Raw genomic sequence first — 19,710 nt, forward strand, 5'->3', positions numbered from 1 at the left:
CAGACATGGATGGGACTGCACACTTGTGTAAGGGGTTGCAGAATCAAGTTCTAAATCAGCATAGGAAAATGCCTTATTAACATTTGTTTTCAGAACAAGTTACTGGCAATGTAAATCAGCTAATTTTCAAAACAAAATACTGTACCAGAATGTTTTGATTTTTTCATCTCATCTGTAAAAGTAAAGCATGACTGATAAGCTTGGTTTTGGGAACAAAGATGCCTATGTGGAAGTGAAAAAACATGAAAATAAAGGTTTATGCTGGAATTTTAAAACCCTTCACTATAGAGCTGTTATTTGGTCCCCTGTAACATAGCTTGGGAAGTTCCTCCTGATAAATCGATTATTGTAACTAGTGATTAATTATCTTTCCAGGCAAATATATATTAGTAGAAACAGTGCAAATACAGACTTCCCCAATCTTGCTCTTCATAGCAGACTCCTGCTTTCATATTTTGGACCAGTTTGGACACTGGTGTAAATTAGCATAGCTCCATAGACTGCAGTAATGCTCTGCTCATTGACCCCAACTGACTGACTCCAAATTATTTTTGTGTTGAATGGGTCTGCTTTTCTCCTTTTGAAATCAGTGAAAGTCTGACCATTATTTCAGTGGGAGGAGGAGGATGTCCTATGTTTGTGCTATTTCTAACACATTTTGCCTTGAAGAACCATGTATCACTTTTGGCAAATGCAGATCACTTTCGATAAACATTGACAGAACTTCTTAAAATGAATCCCCGTACAGCCTCCTTCCCCATCTCTTTTTAGTACATCATGCTGTAAAATCAAGCAAACAAACATGAAATGAAACAAGTAATGCCGAAAGGGTTGTTAAAAGGTAACACTATACGCTGATTTGCCAAGTCTCACTCATTAGCTTCCCTCATGTAAAATTATTTTAGACAGGGTAGGAAGAGTCTTTGTGTTATTTCAATTGTTCTACTTTAAAGTATATATTGAGATTATTTCTTCCCATTAGTTTTTTTTTACTCATCACATTTATACACGCCTCAGCTACCTGTATTTTTCATCTTTGCAGCATAAGTGAAAAACTTTTATTAACAAAAGTGATGTTATTATACTAATTATTATTTACATTGCACTGATACCTATTATTACTATTATAGATCCCGATCACAACAGAGGCCCCATTGTGCTAGTAGTCACTGTGCAAACCCATAGGAAGAGAGAGCCCCTGCTGCAAGCAGTTTTACAAGCTCGGAACCCCAACCCTGCACACGCTTTGGGGAGTAATTTTACAGCTCAGTAGTTGCAATGCCCAGGTGTTGCCAGGATCAGGGCTTACGGCACTTGCAGGAGTCCACTCCGGAAAGGTGGTTTTGGGGATTTTGAGGGGCGGGGATCTGAGACCTAACCGGATCCGGACTCCAATTTCATGGTTGGGCTCTCTGTAAAATAGGTCAAGAGAGGGGGCAGATCAGCTGGAGCTGCAGATTGAGTTTCTACTGCTAGGGCCGCGGCCCTGTTCCCGGAGACTTTACACCTCACTCCTCCCAGGGCCCGATCCAGTTCTCAGTTAAATCAGTACCAGCCTTTCAACCAGCTTGCCCGGCGGTTGGATCCGGCCCCAGCGAGCGCCCCGCAGCTTTCTGGCGCCGAACAGGCGTGGGGTGAAACCGAGTTAGCGCCAGCCCCCGAGTCCCGTGCCGGGGCATGGGGAGGAGCGTGCAGCTGTCCAGGTGTCACGCCCCAGAGCTGAGCTCGCCCCGAGCTCCGCCCTCCCGGTGGCTTTGCCGTCTGCACAGGGCAGGGCAGGGCGGCCGGTAGGGGCTCCCCGTCCCCTCCCACTGTGCTGAGCCGCAGAGACCGGCCCCGCCTCCCCTTCCCGCAGGGCTCGGACTTGGCGCTCGGAGCCGGCGGCGGGGAGCCGAGTTCTAGGTTTGCACCTGAGCCAGGCTGGCAGCAGCGGGCGCTCGCTCCCAGGCTTCCCTCCTCCGCGGGGATCGGCGCAGCCTCTCGCCTGCTCTGCCTGTCACGCTGGGGCTGCAGCGGCGGCAGCCAGCGCGCCCAGTCCCTCGCTCCGCTCTGCAGCCAGCCGGGCGCCTCCTGCCCGCGCAGCTGCTTCCTACCCCGGCGTCTCTGTTCATGGCACAGCGGGGCGGCCCCAGCTGCAGGAGCCCGGCCGACGGCTCGGCGACAGGCGGGTGAGCGAGGGGCTCCTCTGCGGGGCGGATCGGGGCTTGTTGCTTGGGTGGTGCACGGGGAGTGAGGTTGGGGGGCAGGCGGGGTGTATTGGGTTGGTTTGGGGTGGCAGGTGGGAGTGAGGATGGGGGACACGCGGGATGTATTGGGGTGTGTTTGGGGCGGCAGGTGGGAGTGAGGATGGGGGACACGCGAGATGTATTGGGGTGTGTTTGGGGCGGTACACGGGGATGAGGTTGGGGACAGGCGGGGTGTATTATGTTGGTTTGGGGTGGCAGGTGGGAGTTAGGTTGGGGGGCAGGCGGGGTGTATTGGGGTTTGGGGTAGCAGGCGAGAGAGAGGTTGGGGCACGCAGGGTGTATTGGGGTTTGTTTGGGGTAGCAGGCGAGAGTGAGGTTGGGGGCACGCGGGGTGTATTGGGGTTGGTTTGGGGCGGCAGGTGGGAGTTAGGATGGGGGACACGCAGGGTGAATTGAGGTTGGTTTGGGGCGGTACACGGGGAGTGAGGCTGGGGAACACGCGGGGTGTATTGGGGTTGGTTTGGGGCGGCAGGTGGGAGTTAGGATGGGGGACACGCAGGGTGAATTGAGGTTGGTGTGGGGCGGTACACGGGGAGTGAGGCTGGGGGGCACGCAGGGTGAATTGAGGTTGGTTTGGGGCGGTACACGGGGAGTGAGGCTGGGGGGCTCGCTTGCAGGAGGAGGTTTAGGAGCACGTTGGTGGCTATAGTGGGAATTGCTATTTGGGGAGTGAAGTTGGGGGGTCGCTGGAGAGGGCGGGTGGGGCACATGGGTGCGTAGGGGGTGAAGTCTGGGTGGTGAGTTGAAGCTGGGGTTCGGTGGGCTGATAGTGTGGGGCAGGGCATGAAGGATGCACTAGAGGTTCGTGGTTGAGTTGGAAACGGGGGTGCGGGGAGAGGGGGTGACGGTTGAGGAGTGCGCGGCGAGGCGCCTTAGCGCGGAGGTTTTGGGGTAACGTGGGCGGGGTTGAGGCGCAGGGGCCGCGCACTGGGCGGCAGGGGTCCGATGTCGGCTCTGACTCAGGCAGACTTTGCCCAGGTGAGCGAGTGCGATCAGGCTCTGCAGCGCTCCCGGGGGGCGGCCGGGACCGGGCACGGGGCGGGGACTCGCCCTTTGGTAGGTGTCTGAGCGGCGGGATTTCAGTCCCGCACCTGGCACCAGCAGGTTCGCTGAGCGCAGCTCCCCCGCCACGCAGGACGCCCTGGGGGCGAGCCCGGCCCTGCACGGAGACTGGATCCAGGTATGCGCTGCGCTGGGCAGGGGAGGGGGTGAGCACCGGAGCGGCGGCTGGTTTTTATCTGGGTCTCCTCCGGCCATGCGGGTCCCTTCGGGAGGCTCCAGGCTCTCCCACCCCAGCTGGCCACGCTGCGCCCGTCCTCTTTCCCAGCGGGGAACGGGGAAGAAAGGAGGAAGCGCTTGGCCGGCTGGGGTTTGCAAGTCACGCTAGGTTTTGGCCGGGGCTGTTTGTGGGAAGGCGGCAGGTGTTTTCCCTTGTGGCCAGCTTAGTGACACCGGGGTACAAAGCCGGACCCTCGCCATCGGGCGCCGGGGAGCTACACGGGTGGAGAAAGCAGAATAACTGAGCGCGGCGTTGTAGTGAGCAGCAGAATAGTTTCCTGTTCCTCCTCGCATCGACTCACCTGCTGAGCGTCATATAACCGAAATGGATCCACGTAGTACAGAGCAAGCTACAGATCTGATCGCCCAGGATTGGATGAGAGTTTGCGGGGATTGAAGGGGCAGCTAATTATTATTAAATCTGGCCTTGGCTTTTTGGGAAGGAGGTGAATTGTTGCCTTCTAGTATATAGGGGACAGAATTAAGCTGCCACAAAATGCCTGGATGCAACTTCAAAATTGAGGGACTATAAAGGTCTTAGGGAGAGATACTGCACAAAACAATCACTCAGAGGAAGATGCTTTTATAAGCCTTCTCTAAAGGTGTGCTGCACACACCCCTTACCACTCACCCAGACAAGAAATCCACTCCTGAGCAGGGTGCAACTTGGCAAATCTTTGTGCCATTAGAAACAGTAGTAGACACTTAGCTGAGAAATATAACCAAGCTGATCTCTCTCTCTCTCTCTTTTTTTTTTTACTTACACACTCTCTCTCCCCCTGCTCTCCCTGTAGTGGAATAGTTTGAGGTTATCTTTATCCAAACCTTGTGCCCCTTTCTTTTTAGGAAACACAGGGAGAGAGAACTATGAAGTCCTATTAATTTAATCCTCCCAGACTTTGTATATACCAGCTTTGAAGCATTTGAGATCGCTGCAGTGGTCAGCAGGAATCCAGCTGTGCTCCTCATTATTCCTACGTAAAGACAGCAGAAATTGCTCAGTTCATTGCACAAATCCAGTGAGATCGCTTGCAGTGTATGCTCCCCAGTTATTTCACAGCGTAGCCTAATGGAAAGGAAATGTGCCATTTGGGGGTAATGTTTAATGCAGTGCATATAAATAAATTGCGCTAGTGCTTTTACCAGCGTTAGGAGCTCCTAAGCTTAGTGGAATAAGATCTACTTTTCTTGAATAGATCTTATTCCTGCTTTTCTTAAACTTTTAAAACAAGAATGTGTTCTACTTCCCTTGAAATTATACAGCATTTTGGGTAAATGCAGTTAGTATTCCTGACTTCAGATTCAATGTTGCACCCCCTGTATTTAGAACACTGTTGTATCTGTTCTTTTGACATTAATATGCCTGCAGCTGTAGAATTAATTTTTCTTTTCAGGTAGGTCAGTGCCAAACAACGGTGTGTTACACAAATGTAAATTTGGAGTAATTCCATTGACTGCAGTGGATTTGCACCAACTTAACATAGCAATATTTGTCTCTAAAGTTGCCATGATTCAGATACTGGAAAAAAGCTCCTTATAGTTTACCCAACTATCTATACAAAGAGGGCATCTCACTGGTTGTACTCTTACCCCCTGCATTAGTCATACTTCCAGAGAGTGAGAGATGGAAGATACCTGCTGGCTCATCTTGTCTTCTTTCAAGAGCCAATGCAGGATTGTTCCTTCCAGAAGCCAGTGCCTAGTGTACTGACTGGTTTAGCCAAGTATGGCAGATCATTCTGCTCTGATCTTGAAGCAAAGCCCTTAGTTACCACAGGGCCAGGCATGAAGGAGTAGAAGTCAGCTTGGAAGATGAATTGAAAGAAGGTTGGATTTTTCTATATAATAGACTATTAGCAGAAACAGGGCCTGCAATTACAAATCAAGGTGAGAAACTACATGATGGGAGGGAATGCAAAAAAGGATAGTTTTATTTAAAGTTTATTTCAAAATACAAAATGAGGGTGGGATTTTGGAACAGGGAAGGCTTGTAACTGTCTTGCAGTTGTTTCTGATGCAATAGCAAGTAATGGACAGTTAAAGCTCTGACATTTGTGAGCCTGTTTTGTGTTTTTCTCCTCTTTTTTGTTTCTGCATTAGAAAACCAACTATTTTACTTAAGGGGAAAAATCATGTTGTCTTGTACACTCTGAGATAGACGTTTGTGTGTTTTTGAAGGCTAGATGATGCAGTGGATTAACTCTTCCTCTTTAGGAAAAAAATTAAATGTTGGCTTGAGACACAATATAGATTATTTTGGGATGCGTGGGATATTTAATCTTAGCACATAATGTAAAAAAGCTCCATCTCCAGTGTCCTATTTTCCTTCAAGCCACATGAAGTGTTTGCCATCTCTTTACCACTGTAAAGATTTGGCTTATTCCTTTGCATGAAAGATCAGACTGATCTCTTCTGGCCTTAAAGGGAAGAAGGGGGAAGGAAATCTACAAAAGGATGTTATATCACTAATCTATTTTAACTTCTCCTACTTCATTGCTCACACTGAAACTAAGCCATTCTTTAGAAAAGTATAGACTAATGTTCATCATGATCAAACTAATTTGTACAAATTGTATTTAGCATTGTGAGTGCAGAAATATAGTAAAACTTCAGCCAAACACCAAGTCAGGATTCCTTAACATGCAAATTTACATACATGTTTAGAGATTTCTGTAATTGTGAAGTCAAATATATATTTAAATTAAGCTCATAACTCTCAAGGCTTTCTGACAAAAGGCATTTTCCTGCTCAACTTTATTCCATTCCAACCATACTGAAAACTAGACTAGACTAGACTTCCCATTGTATCACATTAGCTATAGGAGTTAGAGACTCTTTTTTGTTCTAATACAAAAGTAGTGCCATTAGTGGTGCAGTAGTTTTCAAAAAATCATAGATTTTGGCAAGTACCCAATATAGTAGAGGATTAAGAGAATTTATTTTGCTCCAAGTTTTCCCCTCTCCTACTGAGACACAGATGGGCATTTGTCTTGTATTACAAGAGGTAATCAATAGTTTATGCCCCAGAGATTTCTCAGTAGCTCAAGCAGTGTACAGTACTGTTTCTTTTAATATACTCTCATCTTTGTACAATTTATTGCAAACACAGACACTTCCAGGTAATTACAGTAGAAAACTAGAATTTGAATGTTTTATTGCCATGTATTACTTAAAAGCTATATTACATTGTTTTTCAAGTAAAAAAATTCAGAGAAAATATTCTTATGGATTTAGAACCAGCAAAGAGAGAAGGCATGGGATGAATCTCTTCCTGAGGAGGGCATGGAAAAAGTTTTCCTGTAGCGGGAACTATTACAGGAAAAGTGTTTCCTATGAAGAAACAAAAATGTTTTATAAGACAGCTATTAGCCAACTTAAAATATTTGCTTCTTTGCACTTTAAGAGCTCCCATTTCAGTACTCATGGCAGTTTCTGCTAGAAGTCCTGCAGATATATTGGGGAGTTTTCTTATAACTAGTCCCAAAATGCTAGCTAAAGTGTTTTGAATCCAGCATATAACAAACAAAATAGAGAGAACATATAAAGTCAGACATTCATTTTCTTTGTAGAAGAGATGTGTTCATACTGTAGAGAACTTATCCTTGAAATTCTTCAAAAATACTCAGACAAGTCTAGCTCATTTTTAACCAGAACTATCTTACACAATCTGTTTGTAAAGGCTACTTTTAATTGGTTTAAAAAAATTGCTTGTGTTCCAGAGAACTAGTACTGCAAAGTTTACATTGGTTCAGCTGGACATAGTCTCAGTACAAATAAGCCAGTCTATTACATTTAAGGATTGTGCAGCCTGGATAGTTTCAAACCTTTTTAAATGACAATGCCAGGTGATATACTCCACAGTAGAGTTCAAGAGCACAATTCATTACAAGAAGTCTGGCATCCAGGGTGCGTTGAAGTCTAAGTTCTGGTCAGCTTACTGTGTGCAAATATCCAGCTGCTTTGGAAAGCCTGAGACTCTCCTGGGGGGTGCCAGCTCTGGTCTCCTTCTGGAGGTAAGGAATTTGCATTAGAGATGAGCCTAACCTCTAGAAGAAGCATTCAAATCTGGCATTTTCATTCAGGCCCATCTCTTGCACCAGATTGTGCCCCTTTAGTTGGCTGCACTGAGAGGTCCCTCAGGTGCAACTCTCCCTACAAGGAAGAATGTGGGGGAGAATAGGAGACTCAGATGCCTTTGCAGCATCATATATTCTTCACTGCAGGACCTAGAGCTGTGTGTGTTTGTGGGTTAAGGATGGGAGAGGCAGGTGAGTCACAGAAGGAATTCATCTCTCTGGCCACATGAAAGATATGTGAAGGAGTTAATATAGCAGTTCCCCCTTCCTATCAGCATCTTTGCAGCAGCCATAGTTGGTCAGGTGGCTCCAATGGAGCTCTTCATGGAGATTTCCTCACAAAAATGTCTTGCCCCACTCCTTTGGATTTTCATACAAGAGAAGACCATCTGGGACCTAGGTTGTACAAGTGTAATAAAGGGCAGAATGTAATTAAGAGACTGATCTTATATGGTGCTGAGAACATCTCAGGCTGGGGAACTGAAGATACTGAGCACCCTGAGGGGTAAGGCCCAGATACCTTGTCTGCACTAGTCTTTTTTTTCCCTTTGTTTCCTTCCAACCACCTAGCACAGGCAATGTTCTGGCAGCTGTTGGCCTTTTAGCCACAGCATCATCTAGACCTGTTCAGAGCAGCGTTGGGATAAACTGTTGTTTAAATATCAGAGGCTGGCCTACAGAAAGGCTGCCGCTGGCATAGATGCAGAAGCGGGATATGTCAGGGGAAAAAGTCTAGTATAGACAGAACCACAGGGAGTTCATAATTTTTGCACCACTACAAATTATGTCATCTGTATAAGACTACTATGGTGCAACAATGAGTCTTTCTCTTGCAGTTTCTATTGGTGAGGTCTGAGAAGCATTTTTGGATTCACATAATTATTAAAATCTTATTATATTTAGAATTGTGTATGTGCCTAGTTTAAGAATGGTCTTCTATGTTCTTAAGGGGGCATGGTTCTAAGTACAGATACTGAATCGTTGGTGTGTTTTGTTTTGTTTTATTAAAAGAATTGCATAGAACTGGGAGTCAGGAGACCTGACTTCTGTTTCAAGCTCTGCTACTGACTTACAAGTCACTGTGGTAGGATTTTCAAGAGTTAAACTGCTGACTCATTGAATTTAAATTGAGCTGGACACCTAAATTTCTTAGGCTTCTTTCAAAGTCCCAGCCTATATCTTCTCAGTTTCTCATTTTCCCACATGAGAAGTGAAGTGACTGATACTGACCAAAATTTTGTCTTAAACAGTATTTAATATCTACATTAAAATGAAGTTAGTTCAAATCAGGTCTTGTTAAAATTGCCCCTTGAGTTATTAAAGATTGTGAAGCACTCAGATACTCTGGTAATGAGACCATATAAGTACCATAGATAGAGACAGATGTGCTTTAAAAAAAACCTCAATGCAATTCAGTGATTATGACAGCTCTCACTTCTTTCCTAGTTACATTTACAATGAAAAAAAGTTGTCCATTTATTTCTGAGCTAAAATCTTTTTCAAAGTTAATGATAACTGTGAAGACTGATTTGATTGTTCCACAATGAATCTTATTGAATAAATAATGTGACCACTGTTTTGCTAATTAATCTGAGAAAATTGCAGAAGAGATTAAGAAAAAGCAATTCAAAATTTAAAACATCTAGGTATAATCCTCAGAGCACCATTTAACAGTAACTGTATTTCTCGCACCAACTCACTGATTTACATGGAGCAGATACAATACTAATGATACTGTCAGTTAAATTTTTGTATTAATCTGGAATGCATAGTCATTCTGTGAAGTCATGTGTGCTCTAAATGACTTGTGGAAACAGTGAAAGAAATTCTTGAAGCAGGAAAGTAATTTGGCAGAGTAGCTGTTAAGCTTACCTTCAAGAGCTTATTCTTGCCAAAACATTTCTCAGGTTTGCAAATTGCAAAGCTATATAGTGTATGTTAACATCCTTATTTTTATATAAACTGCTGCAATCCTAATATACACATTAGTAATTTGGCTGATATCCACCTGAGGAGGGCATAAGAGAAGAAAGCTGAAGTAACAAACAAATGTATATGCAGTTTTTTTTATGGATATCACTTTGCCCATACAACAAAGGTGCATAATATTCCATCTAAATTTAATAAAACAAGTGCTACTGTCCATCATTGATATAAGATTCCAAGATTGACACTGAAGCTTGGAATGTCTGTAGAGCTAGTGTGAAGTGATGGAAACAGTTACAAGAATGGCTGAGAGCTCTTTTTGTTTAGAATATCAGCAGGTTCAATCATCACTGGGATTCCTGGTTTGTTACTGTCCAATTTTTAAATTCTCAGCAATTTTCAGCTTTTTTTTTTTTACACTTTACGAATTACACCCATATGACAGCATGAACTTTCACCTAATATTGTGGTGTTACTGCAGCACAACAAAAATAAGTGACCCAATAACGGTCAAATCATAAAGTATTAACATAATGAGTGCATTTAAAAAACAGAAACACAAATTACACCTCTACCCTGATATAACGCAGTCCTTGGGAGACAAAAAAATCTCACCACGTTATAGGTGAGACCACGTTATATCAAACTTGCTTTGCCCCCCCCCCCTCGTTCCCTGACCTCCCCCTCCAGAGACCCCCATCCCTAATCACCCCCAGGACACCACCCTCTACCCAAACCCCCGTCCCCTAACTGCTGCGAAGCCTATCCACCCCCGCCCCCCGACAGGCACTCACCGGCAGTGGCAGGAAGCGGAGCAGCCCGGCCCCAGCCCGCTCCACTCTGCCAGCTCCCAGCTGTGGTGCTCCGCTTCCCACTGTCGATAAGTGCGGGGAGGTTGGGGAAAGGATGCCCCTGCGGAGGGAAGTGGAGCGACGCGGCCCCAGCCCGCTCCGCTTTCCTTGCCCTGGCCCCAGCCGTGTCGCTGGGGAGCGGCTGGGGAAAGGTCCTGCACTCACCTGCGGCGGGAAGCGGAGCACCATGGCTGGGAGCTGGCTGGGGCTGGGCTGCTCCGCTTCCCGCCGCCAGTGAGTGCGGGGAGGTTGGGGAAAGGACGCCCTCCGCACTCACTGGCAGTGGGAAGCAGAGCGACGCGGACCTAGTCCACTCCACTCTGCCACCTCCCAGCCACGGTGCTCCGCTTCCCACGACAGGTGAGTGCAGGGAGCTTGGGGAAAGGATGCCCCCCGTACTCACCTGCGGCGGAAAGCGGAGTGCTGCGGAAAGCGGGAGCTGGTGGAATGGAGCGGGCTGGGGCCGGGCTGCTCTGCTTCCGCCGCTGCTGGTGAGTGCGGGGGGGGGGGGAGGGGGGATCCTTTACCCCAAGCCCCCTTCCCTGAGCAACACGGCTGGGGCCGGGATGAGGGAAGCAGAGCGGGCTGCTTCTGACCCCCCCGCTAATCCCCCGGGCCACTCTGGGACTGCAGGCCCCCCAGACCCAAGGGGGGAGTCCCTGACCGCCCCCGAGACCCTCTGCCCCTTATCGAACCCCTCAGCCCCTGCCTGGCCTGGCACCCTTAACACACTGCTCAGAGCAGCATGTCAGAGCTTTACCGTGTTGTATGCGAACCCGCCTTATATCGGGTCACGTTATATCGGGGTAGAGGTGTATTCAGTAATCAAAAAGGAATATATTTTGAACTGCACAGCTGAGGACATTGTTAATTGAACATGTGCAAAGAGGAGAAATACTACAAATAGTTTTTTTTAAAAAAGCAATGCAAGAATCAGATGGATTGACATTATGGGAAAATTCCTATGAGGTCTCATGATACAATTCTGTTTAATATCTGAAACAAGTGTTTCAAGTAAAGAAAAGAAGAGACAAGAGAAGTCACTGGAGCTCCTCAGAGGCTCAAGGGTCCACCTGGTCAGCTTGCCAGAATAATACCGCACATTTAATTCTGCATGGGCCTAATGCTACATTACGTTACTCCAAGAATGTAGCAGCATAGGGTCTCTTCGCTGTATGCTCCATTCCCCCAAAACCATTCCTATGACATACCCTTCCTAGGTAAAAGGACTTGGGTAAAAAAAAAAAATGGCATGACTGGCATGAAACAATCCTTTCAGCCAGTTGATGGTTCTGTTTTTATTCACTATTTACAGTTATCCGATATGTTGTGTGGATTGGGGGTGCTGGTTACTCAAAAAATTAAGTTAACTAAGAGTTATACTTACTGATGGAATACCAATTTTCCAAGAATTTAGAATACAATACAGTGAATGAGGTATAAAATAGTATACAGGTACTCACCAATCCAGTAGTAGCACTGCACAGCAGGGTGGCTGGTTTCTTGAAGCACTTAGGTGTATACCCATAACCTACTGTATAGAAAACTTTATCTTATGAAACTACATATCACTGTGGGCAGCGCGTGGTGTACACCTAGATCACTAATAATATACTTAACACAAACTATCATTCATTCATTCATGCCCGTCACCCCAACCGGGGTATGGGCCGCCAACCACAGATCTCCAGAGTCTTCTATCCTGGGCCATTCGCTCTAGCTGGTTCCAGGTATAGCCCATTTTTGCTATCAACCTGAGTGCCTGTCTGGTGATGTTGGTTGGCTGAGCCCCACCTTCTCCTTCTAATTTCTTCCTCTGCTGGCTCCAAGAGGTGGATGTTACTGATGGTGTCTGGCCAGCGGATCTGGAGAATCCTTCTGAGGCAGCTATTAATGAAGGTCTGGATCTTCCTGGTGGTTGTTTTGGTTGTCCTCCAGGTTTCAGCTCCATACAGTAGGACTGATTTCACGTTGGAGTTGAACAGTCGAATCTTTATTGCCAAAGACAGCTCTCTGGAGCTCCAGATGTTCTTGAGCTGTAAGAAGGCTGTTACTTTGATGTCTGTGCCACCCTGCTGGTCGATGATGCTACCTAGGTAGGTGAAGGACTGTACTTCTTCCAGGGGCGTCCATTCAGTGGATGGAATTGATCCTAAGGATCTTGGTCTTGTCCTTGTGGATGTTGAGGCCAACCTGTGATGACGTGGCTGCTACTACGTTGGTCTTCTCTTGCATCTGCTGTTTACTGTGTGAAAGGAGTGCAAGGTCGTCGGCAAAGTCCAGGTCATCAAGCTGGGTCCACAACAAACTATACTGAACATAATTGAATTTTTGATTCAGAAGGCACATCAGGATCTTGCAGTGCCTTAGGGTCATCATTATCAACATCAATTATCATTGTAGATGTAGAAGGTGTAGGAGATTGGTCTGAATCTGTAATGACCCTATGACACACCCTGGAAGCTGCTTTTTTGAATAAATCCCTGATATCAGCTTGCTTACATATCTTCTGCTTCTTTTGCATAAAATTAGAGTACAGAATGCAATTGCATAATCTTCTGGGCAGTATACTAGTCCCGGCTACTAGACTGAAGATTTGTATTTGGAGATATAAAAAATGCTGGTTAATAGAGCTTTCTGGTTGAAAACGTGCCGGATAACACAGCTTTTACTGGGTAGGCATAGTTCATAAGAAAATAAAGTCAGTTTGTTTCATTAAAGTTTGCTAATAATAGTTCAAGTGATAATTATTGGTTTACTGGTAACCTAGTTTACTTTCATGTGACTACACATGAGTATGGGCTTGCTCAATCAGCCTCTTTAATGTTAGCATAACTTACTGGAAAATAATAGGCGTTCAGCAGGAAAAAAGGGTGAGCTACTGTTTGAGGGGGTCAACAGGAAAACTCAGGCTTACTATTTATGGAGCTTGCTCGCTTAAAACATACTACCGTGGAATAAGTGGCTGTTCCCTTAATTACCTCAATCAATCAAGATTTGATATTTTGTTGTTTTAATATTCTGACCAGCAGCCTCCCACCTAGGCAGGTTGTTGCTGCAATGTTTGCTCACATTGCAACTAAATGTGGAGTTAACTGCATGCTAGACATCCTGAATGAATTATGCTATCTATAGCGGAATCCCTATGGTATACCCCCATCAATGGGTGCCATATTTTTTGTATTATTTCTTAGCTGGTTTATATTTATTGATATAGTTTTGTGAGTTAATAAGAGGGTTACAGGTATGGCAAGAACTGCGTGTGTGTGTGGGCAGGGAGGAGAATAAAAGAAAGATTAAGGACACAAAGCCACATTGCTGCCTGATAAAACCTATGATCGGGCAAAGAGGGAAAGAAAGCTTACAGTTTCCCTATATCATATTTTTGAGTGATACATCACAAGAAAGACTGTGGTTCCCCCTCCTCCATAGGACAGGTCATGACTCTGCTCTCAACCTGCAAGAGGAATGGTTTCCATGCTTCTATACCAGTTCTGGGTCCCTGCACCCCCTCCCGCAACTTCCTAGCAGTATGTATAGCTTAATTGTAACCATTGTTGAAGCCACCAAGAGGAGATGTAAAGCTCAGGTAACCATTAGCAACAACTGAAGAAAGCAAACCTCCCCCATTTGGGGTGCAGTCAAGCCCTTTGTAAATACAAGGAAAGCACTTTGAAAAGCCCTTTATTAACCAGAAACTATCACTCGTTCTTGTTTCAGAGAATTGACTTATTGTGAAGTCGTCACTGGAATGTCTTTTCAGGCTTTGAAGCATTTCCAGTGCCTAGCCCCAATCTTTCAGGCAGGTGACGTTTAGCTCAGAGCTCTAGCTTTTTCGGCTGTTCAGTCTGGGCTGTCCCATGCTTAACCTTAGCATTTCGCTACCCTAGCAAGTCACAGCAATCAGATGCTTTCTCCTTGTGGCTTTAAACTCTGACTAGGGATAGACAACACTGGTAGCTCTCTGGAGCCTTGTCTATACTAGCCCATTCTGTTTAGAACGGTGGGAAATTTCAGTAGACCATCCTGGTATAGACACCACCTGTGGCTAGCTCAAAAGATAATTAACTGGCATAACTGGCATTTTCACACTAAATCTGACATGACAGAACAGGCCAACCAGTGTCTAAAATGAATCACAATGGGCACCAAAAGATAGGATCATATTTTCTTAAATTAAAATGCAACTTAATAACAGCTTGTAAACAACCCATCCTGATTCTTAAGAGTATTAATTCTTAACTGGAGTATTTAAAATCTTCTTATAGAATCAGTACATCTTGCTGAAAATTAACTTGATATACCATAATGTGTCTGTGGGCTTTGCTAATCACCTCATGAAGTGACAGTAATATCCATGAGGTGTGTTCCAGCATTTAACTGGGACTAATTATCATCACCAATACTTGTTCAACATTTTGCAGAAACATTCAGAGTTAATGTAACATGCGCAATCACAAGAAGATAAGCTCCAAAACTCAAAAGCATAGTGTGCTATAATCTATAATACATTTGTAATAGTCATCTTACCTCGTTCTAGGATGAGGTTGCATCTGTTTTCCAGATTTACTTCAGTTTCTCCTCTGCCTGGTCAGAAGAGTTAGTGTGTTTATCATCTAGCCCTCAGGGAAAATCAAATGCCTCCCATTCTAGAGCATAGAAGAGCTTCAAACAATCCATACATAACTCTTAGTTTTTTAACTCAGGGCACATCTTCCTCTTCCCCATCATTGCAGGGGTTTGCCACCTTCTGTTGATAGCACCATAAGGGAGCCCACTCTATTCCAGCCTCCAGCCCAGGGAACCTATGTGCACTGGATGTCAACTTCACTTAAATCCCACTACTTCCCTTTTTCCCCAAGTGATTTCCCACTCAGGTCTTGTCCCAGTCCATTCTCAGGCGTCCCCATAGTAAGATACCATACTCCCTCTAACTCTCCTGCTATTATAGGCAGCTTTTTTTTTTTTTTTAAATAGCCTGACTTCCCCCCAGCAGGCTCTGCTGCCAGGCTACAGTCACCTGACCGCTCAAGGGACTACAATTCCCAGAATTCACATCTTTAAAGGGCCAAAAACTGGAGCAGGGATGTTCCGGCCCAGGCCTATTCTTTATCTTCCTGGGTTTGGTTTCAAGGTATTTCTCACACTTGTAGTTAATCATATTAAATTTTCATGTTATACCAGTCAAACCCATTGAAGTCATGTACATAAATGAGAAATTATCTCACTTTAAAGGCATCTTAGATATTAGAGTAAAGAGAAAACTTTATAATGTTTCTGTCTCCAAATGGCAGGAAGACTTTTTCTCATGCAGTTCTTATATTTACTTGTCTTTGAAAGTTTAATATCATCCTGTGATGTTGGAGTCTACCCTTGGGAGAAATAGAAAGTTTGATACATTGCAGAAACCAAGATGATATTTAATATAACAATGTAGCTTTTAGCAGTGATATATGAGTATATATTAACATGTTTCTCTTTTCTCCCTAGTGACTGCTCTACTTGAAAAATACGTGCTTAGTCAGCAAAAGGAACACAACTTTTCAAGACTGTTCTATGTGGAAATCAATCCATGCCCCGTTACCTGGTTGAGTGAAACCAGATTAAGAACTTCTGCCATGGCAGCTCTTCTACTAGGAGCTTTGCTGCTTATTGTTCAACCTCATATAGTGCCTTCCAGACCAGCTGTAATTTCTAAGGCTGAGGCCACTTCTCAATCTGTTCAGAAAGAGCTTTTAAAGAAAACAGTTCTCAAAAATGACTTCAAAGGAAACATTCATTTTAACGGATCTTGCCAGCAGCTACCACAAACTATCATTATTGGAGTAAGAAAAGGTGGAACAAGAGCCTTATTAGAGATGTTGAGTCTCCATCCAGATATTGCAGCAGCAGAAAGTGAAGTCCATTTCTTTGACTGGGAGGATCATTATGGAAATGGATTGCAGTGGTATATGAATCAAATGCCATTTTCTTATCCCCATCAGATCACAGTGGAAAAAACCCCAGCCTATTTCACTTCGTCCAAAGTGCCTGAAAGAGTTTATAACATGAACCAGTCAATGAGACTACTCCTGATTTTGAGAGACCCCAGTGAGAGAGTACTATCTGATTACACCCAAGTGTTCTATAATCATGTACAAAAGCACAAGCCGTATCCATCCATTGAAGAATTCCTGATTAAAGATGGTGAACTCAACGTGGACTACAAGGCAATAAACAGAAGCTTATATTTCTTTCACATGCAAAACTGGTTGAAGTATTTTCCTCTTGATCGCATTCACATTGTAGATGGGGATAAACTAATCAAAGATCCTTTCCCAGAAATAGAGAAGGTAGAGAGGTTTCTAAGGCTGTCACCTCAAATAAATGCTTCAAACTTTTACTTCAATAAAACTAAAGGCTTCTATTGCCTAAGGGATAGTGGTAGGGAACGTTGTTTACATGAGTCAAAAGGAAGAGCACACCCTCATGTAGATTCTCATTTACTTGATAAACTGTATGAATATTTTCATGAACCTAATAGGAAATTCTTTGAGCTTGTTGGCAGAACATTTGACTGGCACTAATTTGTGTTAAGTTATTGATAAGCTTCAGAGCCTAAGTTTCAGTGTACGCTTAGAAATTATATTAAAAAAGGGCATTTAAGCTATAATTTATTTGTAAAATCCATAAATACTTCTGTACAGTATTAGTTTCACAATTGCCATATAAACTAGTTATATTTTTCTACTTGTTAAATTTGAAGACATTTTGTATTGTTTTTCATGGTTGTTACATTGTGTATTATGTCTCTATATGAAGGAACTAAAATATTTCACTGCAGAAGATGCTTTTCTTGAGATTGTGTCATCTGTTTAATATATAAGATTCATTTAAACAATCCTTCAGAATTATCTGAATCTTTGAAATATAGTATCTGGACTTTCTCTCTTTATTGTGAATGACCACATGAACTTTACACTTTTTGTTGTTTTTTACTAGCGGCTTTAAATTTAAAATGTCACTGGGCAGCAAAGTTCTCTAAACTGCTTTATACAATTAATTCTTACTAAAGTGATACCTCACATACTTATTAGGACATGACATGTCAGGTACAATGGAATATTCTGTAAACAGACATACCAACTACCGTACTTACCTTCATATTTCATTTCTTAACCGGTGCCCCTGAAATTCTTTGGCAGTACAACGCCAGTTTCATGGTAGATTTTAAAAGATTCTGTGGATACATGCTCATAAAAACCGCTGTTGGATGCAGAAATACAGTCAACCTAGGAACTTCCTTTATTTTCTGTATGTTTATGTATATGTTCTTTATACTGAAAAATGGGAGTGAAGGATTTAAGCAATATTGGTAAATTTTAAAGGTTGCTCATGATTGTTTCTTAATTCTATAGCATCTATTTCTGCTTCAGAATCACTGAAAACCAACACCCACTCACGAGCCATTAGTTGGATTAACCTCTAGAAATTAATGGCCTTCTCATTTATGTTAAGACCTCCCGAACACTGCTCTGGCTATATAAAGGTTCCAAAAGTAAATGTAAATTACATTTGCACCCATATTAAAGGCCCTTTTTGCTGCCAGAGTGGTGCTTTTTGCTTTCCACTCTACACTAAGAAATTAGATCTACACTAGGAAAAAGTCCACAGCTCTGAGCGATGCAGTAAAACTGACCAAATCCCCACTATATACTGTGCTGTGTCGACAGGAAAGCTTCTCCTGTCAACATAGCCTCTCAGGGAGATGGAGTACCTATGCTGACAGGAGAAGCCCTCCTGTTGGCATAAGTATCTGAAGCGCAGCTGCAGCATTTTAAGTGTAGATCTGCCCTTATTGCAAATGAGAATCAGACCCACAGATTTCTCTTTCTTCCTCTCCTCTCCCTTTCAAGAACATCGAGGTCACATAGCTTCCATTCATGATTTACAAGGCTACCCTTCTAAGGCCTTTTGTACATTGGGATTAGCCCCTACTTCAGCAATTCTTATGCCCCCCCCCCCCTGGAAACCGAGAGTCCAGTGCAAATAATGGCTTTCCTTGCCTACAGGAAGAATTTTCATGTATTATTGACCATCAGTTATTGAAATCAGAACAAATCCTGCATATAGACAAGGTCCAAAATAGTACTTAAGATGTAAGCTCTTCAATTGTAATGGAGGGATCTGGCCCAAGATCTATAATATGCAGATCAAGTGACACAATGAAACCAAATTTTCATTGAATTTTGGACAGATAATTAAATACTTTATATGACTTAAATTTGTGTACATTAACCTTTGATGGTGAGATGGAGGGTGGTTCAGGACCAGGCTGTGTTAGGCAGGTATGGCTGCTTGTGTACCATCTTCTGGATGCAAACATCACATACAATGTTGCTTGCATGAAGATTTGTAGCTGCTTTTTTTCTCTCCCCATTCTTTGTGTACTTGCCCAAGCTGGATTCAACCTCAGAGAGGCTTTTTTAATTTATTGATTTAATTATTTTAAGTAAAAATTTGGAAAAAAATACTTAATGAGACAATATTGTACTGAATAAAAGATATTTTCTTTATTCCACCAGTCTTTTATTTTACAATGTCAGCATTAGAAGACCAACATTTAGAATTTGGCACCTGATTACATAACACTTAAGAATTTGTCAGTTGCTCAGCGCATTTAGATTGAATGGATTTTTTAGTATCACCAGCCTGATTGAACTGCCAGTCACCGATCTGAGGGCTACGGGGTTTGGGGCTTGTTTTATTTGGAAGTTGCTTGTTCAGGCTTTTTTGTAATAGGCACCCTTCCCTTAGTTTTGTGCTGCTGCTGGCGGCAGCACTGCCTTAAGAGCTGGGTGCCTGGCCAGCAGTTGCTGCTCTCCAGTCACCAAGTTCCGAAGGCAGCACCACGGCTGGCAGCACCGCAGAAGTAAGGGTGGCAATGTGCCATACCATGCGAGGCTAGGAAGGTGGTGGCAGGAACCTGTCTTTTGTCCCCTGGGATCCCTTTCTCTGGGGATGGGGTGGTGGGTAGGGTCCTCCCCCCCTTCCCATTGCAGCCCCTAGGGGAACCCCCTGAATAGGGAATGTCAGGATGACCCCGGGGACAGTGCAGGATTCTGTCCTGGCCAGACACCCTCTTCCCTGGGGGCTCTACTGCCTGCAGCTGTCAGGCTGGCTTCCCCAGCTAGGCTTGTGGGCATGGAGGTTGGCTGTATTTCTGGGGAGGAGGGGTGCCGTGAGGGGACAGGGGTGGTGCTGGGAGGGCATGATAGGCCCTGAGACCTGTGGCAGAGCAGCGGATCTAGCCAGAAAGTGGGATGGGGGGGGGCCTGGCCAGCCCCTGCCCCT

General features: G+C 44.3%; 1 protein-coding gene across 2 annotated transcripts; it reads left to right on the top strand.

The window, feature by feature from the left end:
* Window positions 1-1,674: 1,674 nt before the first annotated feature.
* On the top strand, window positions 1,675-18,932 carry HS3ST1 (heparan sulfate-glucosamine 3-sulfotransferase 1). 2 transcript variants are annotated; one of them, XM_039539146.1, is made up of 2 exons: window positions 1,675-2,168; window positions 15,868-18,932. In XM_039539146.1, the coding sequence occupies exon 2, from the start codon at window positions 15,996-15,998 to the stop codon at window positions 16,941-16,943; it is 948 nt and encodes a 315-aa protein (XP_039395080.1). In that variant the 5' UTR covers window positions 1,675-2,168; window positions 15,868-15,995; the 3' UTR covers window positions 16,944-18,932. The 2 variants fall into 2 exon arrangements, with proteins under 2 accessions (XP_039395080.1, XP_039395081.1); XM_039539147.1 differs by lacking the exon at window positions 1,675-2,168 and adding an exon at window positions 3,307-3,426.
* Window positions 18,933-19,710: the final 778 nt, after the last annotated feature.

This window comes from Mauremys reevesii, linkage group 5 (genome assembly GCF_016161935.1).
Source record: "Mauremys reevesii isolate NIE-2019 linkage group 5, ASM1616193v1, whole genome shotgun sequence".
NCBI classification, from domain to species: Eukaryota; Metazoa; Chordata; order Testudines; family Geoemydidae; genus Mauremys; species Mauremys reevesii.

Excerpts from the sequence above, each read along its gene's own strand:
- HS3ST1 (XM_039539146.1), top strand. The coding sequence starts at position 15,996 with ATGGCAGCTCTTCTACTAGGAGCTTTGCTGCTTATTGTTCAACCTCAT.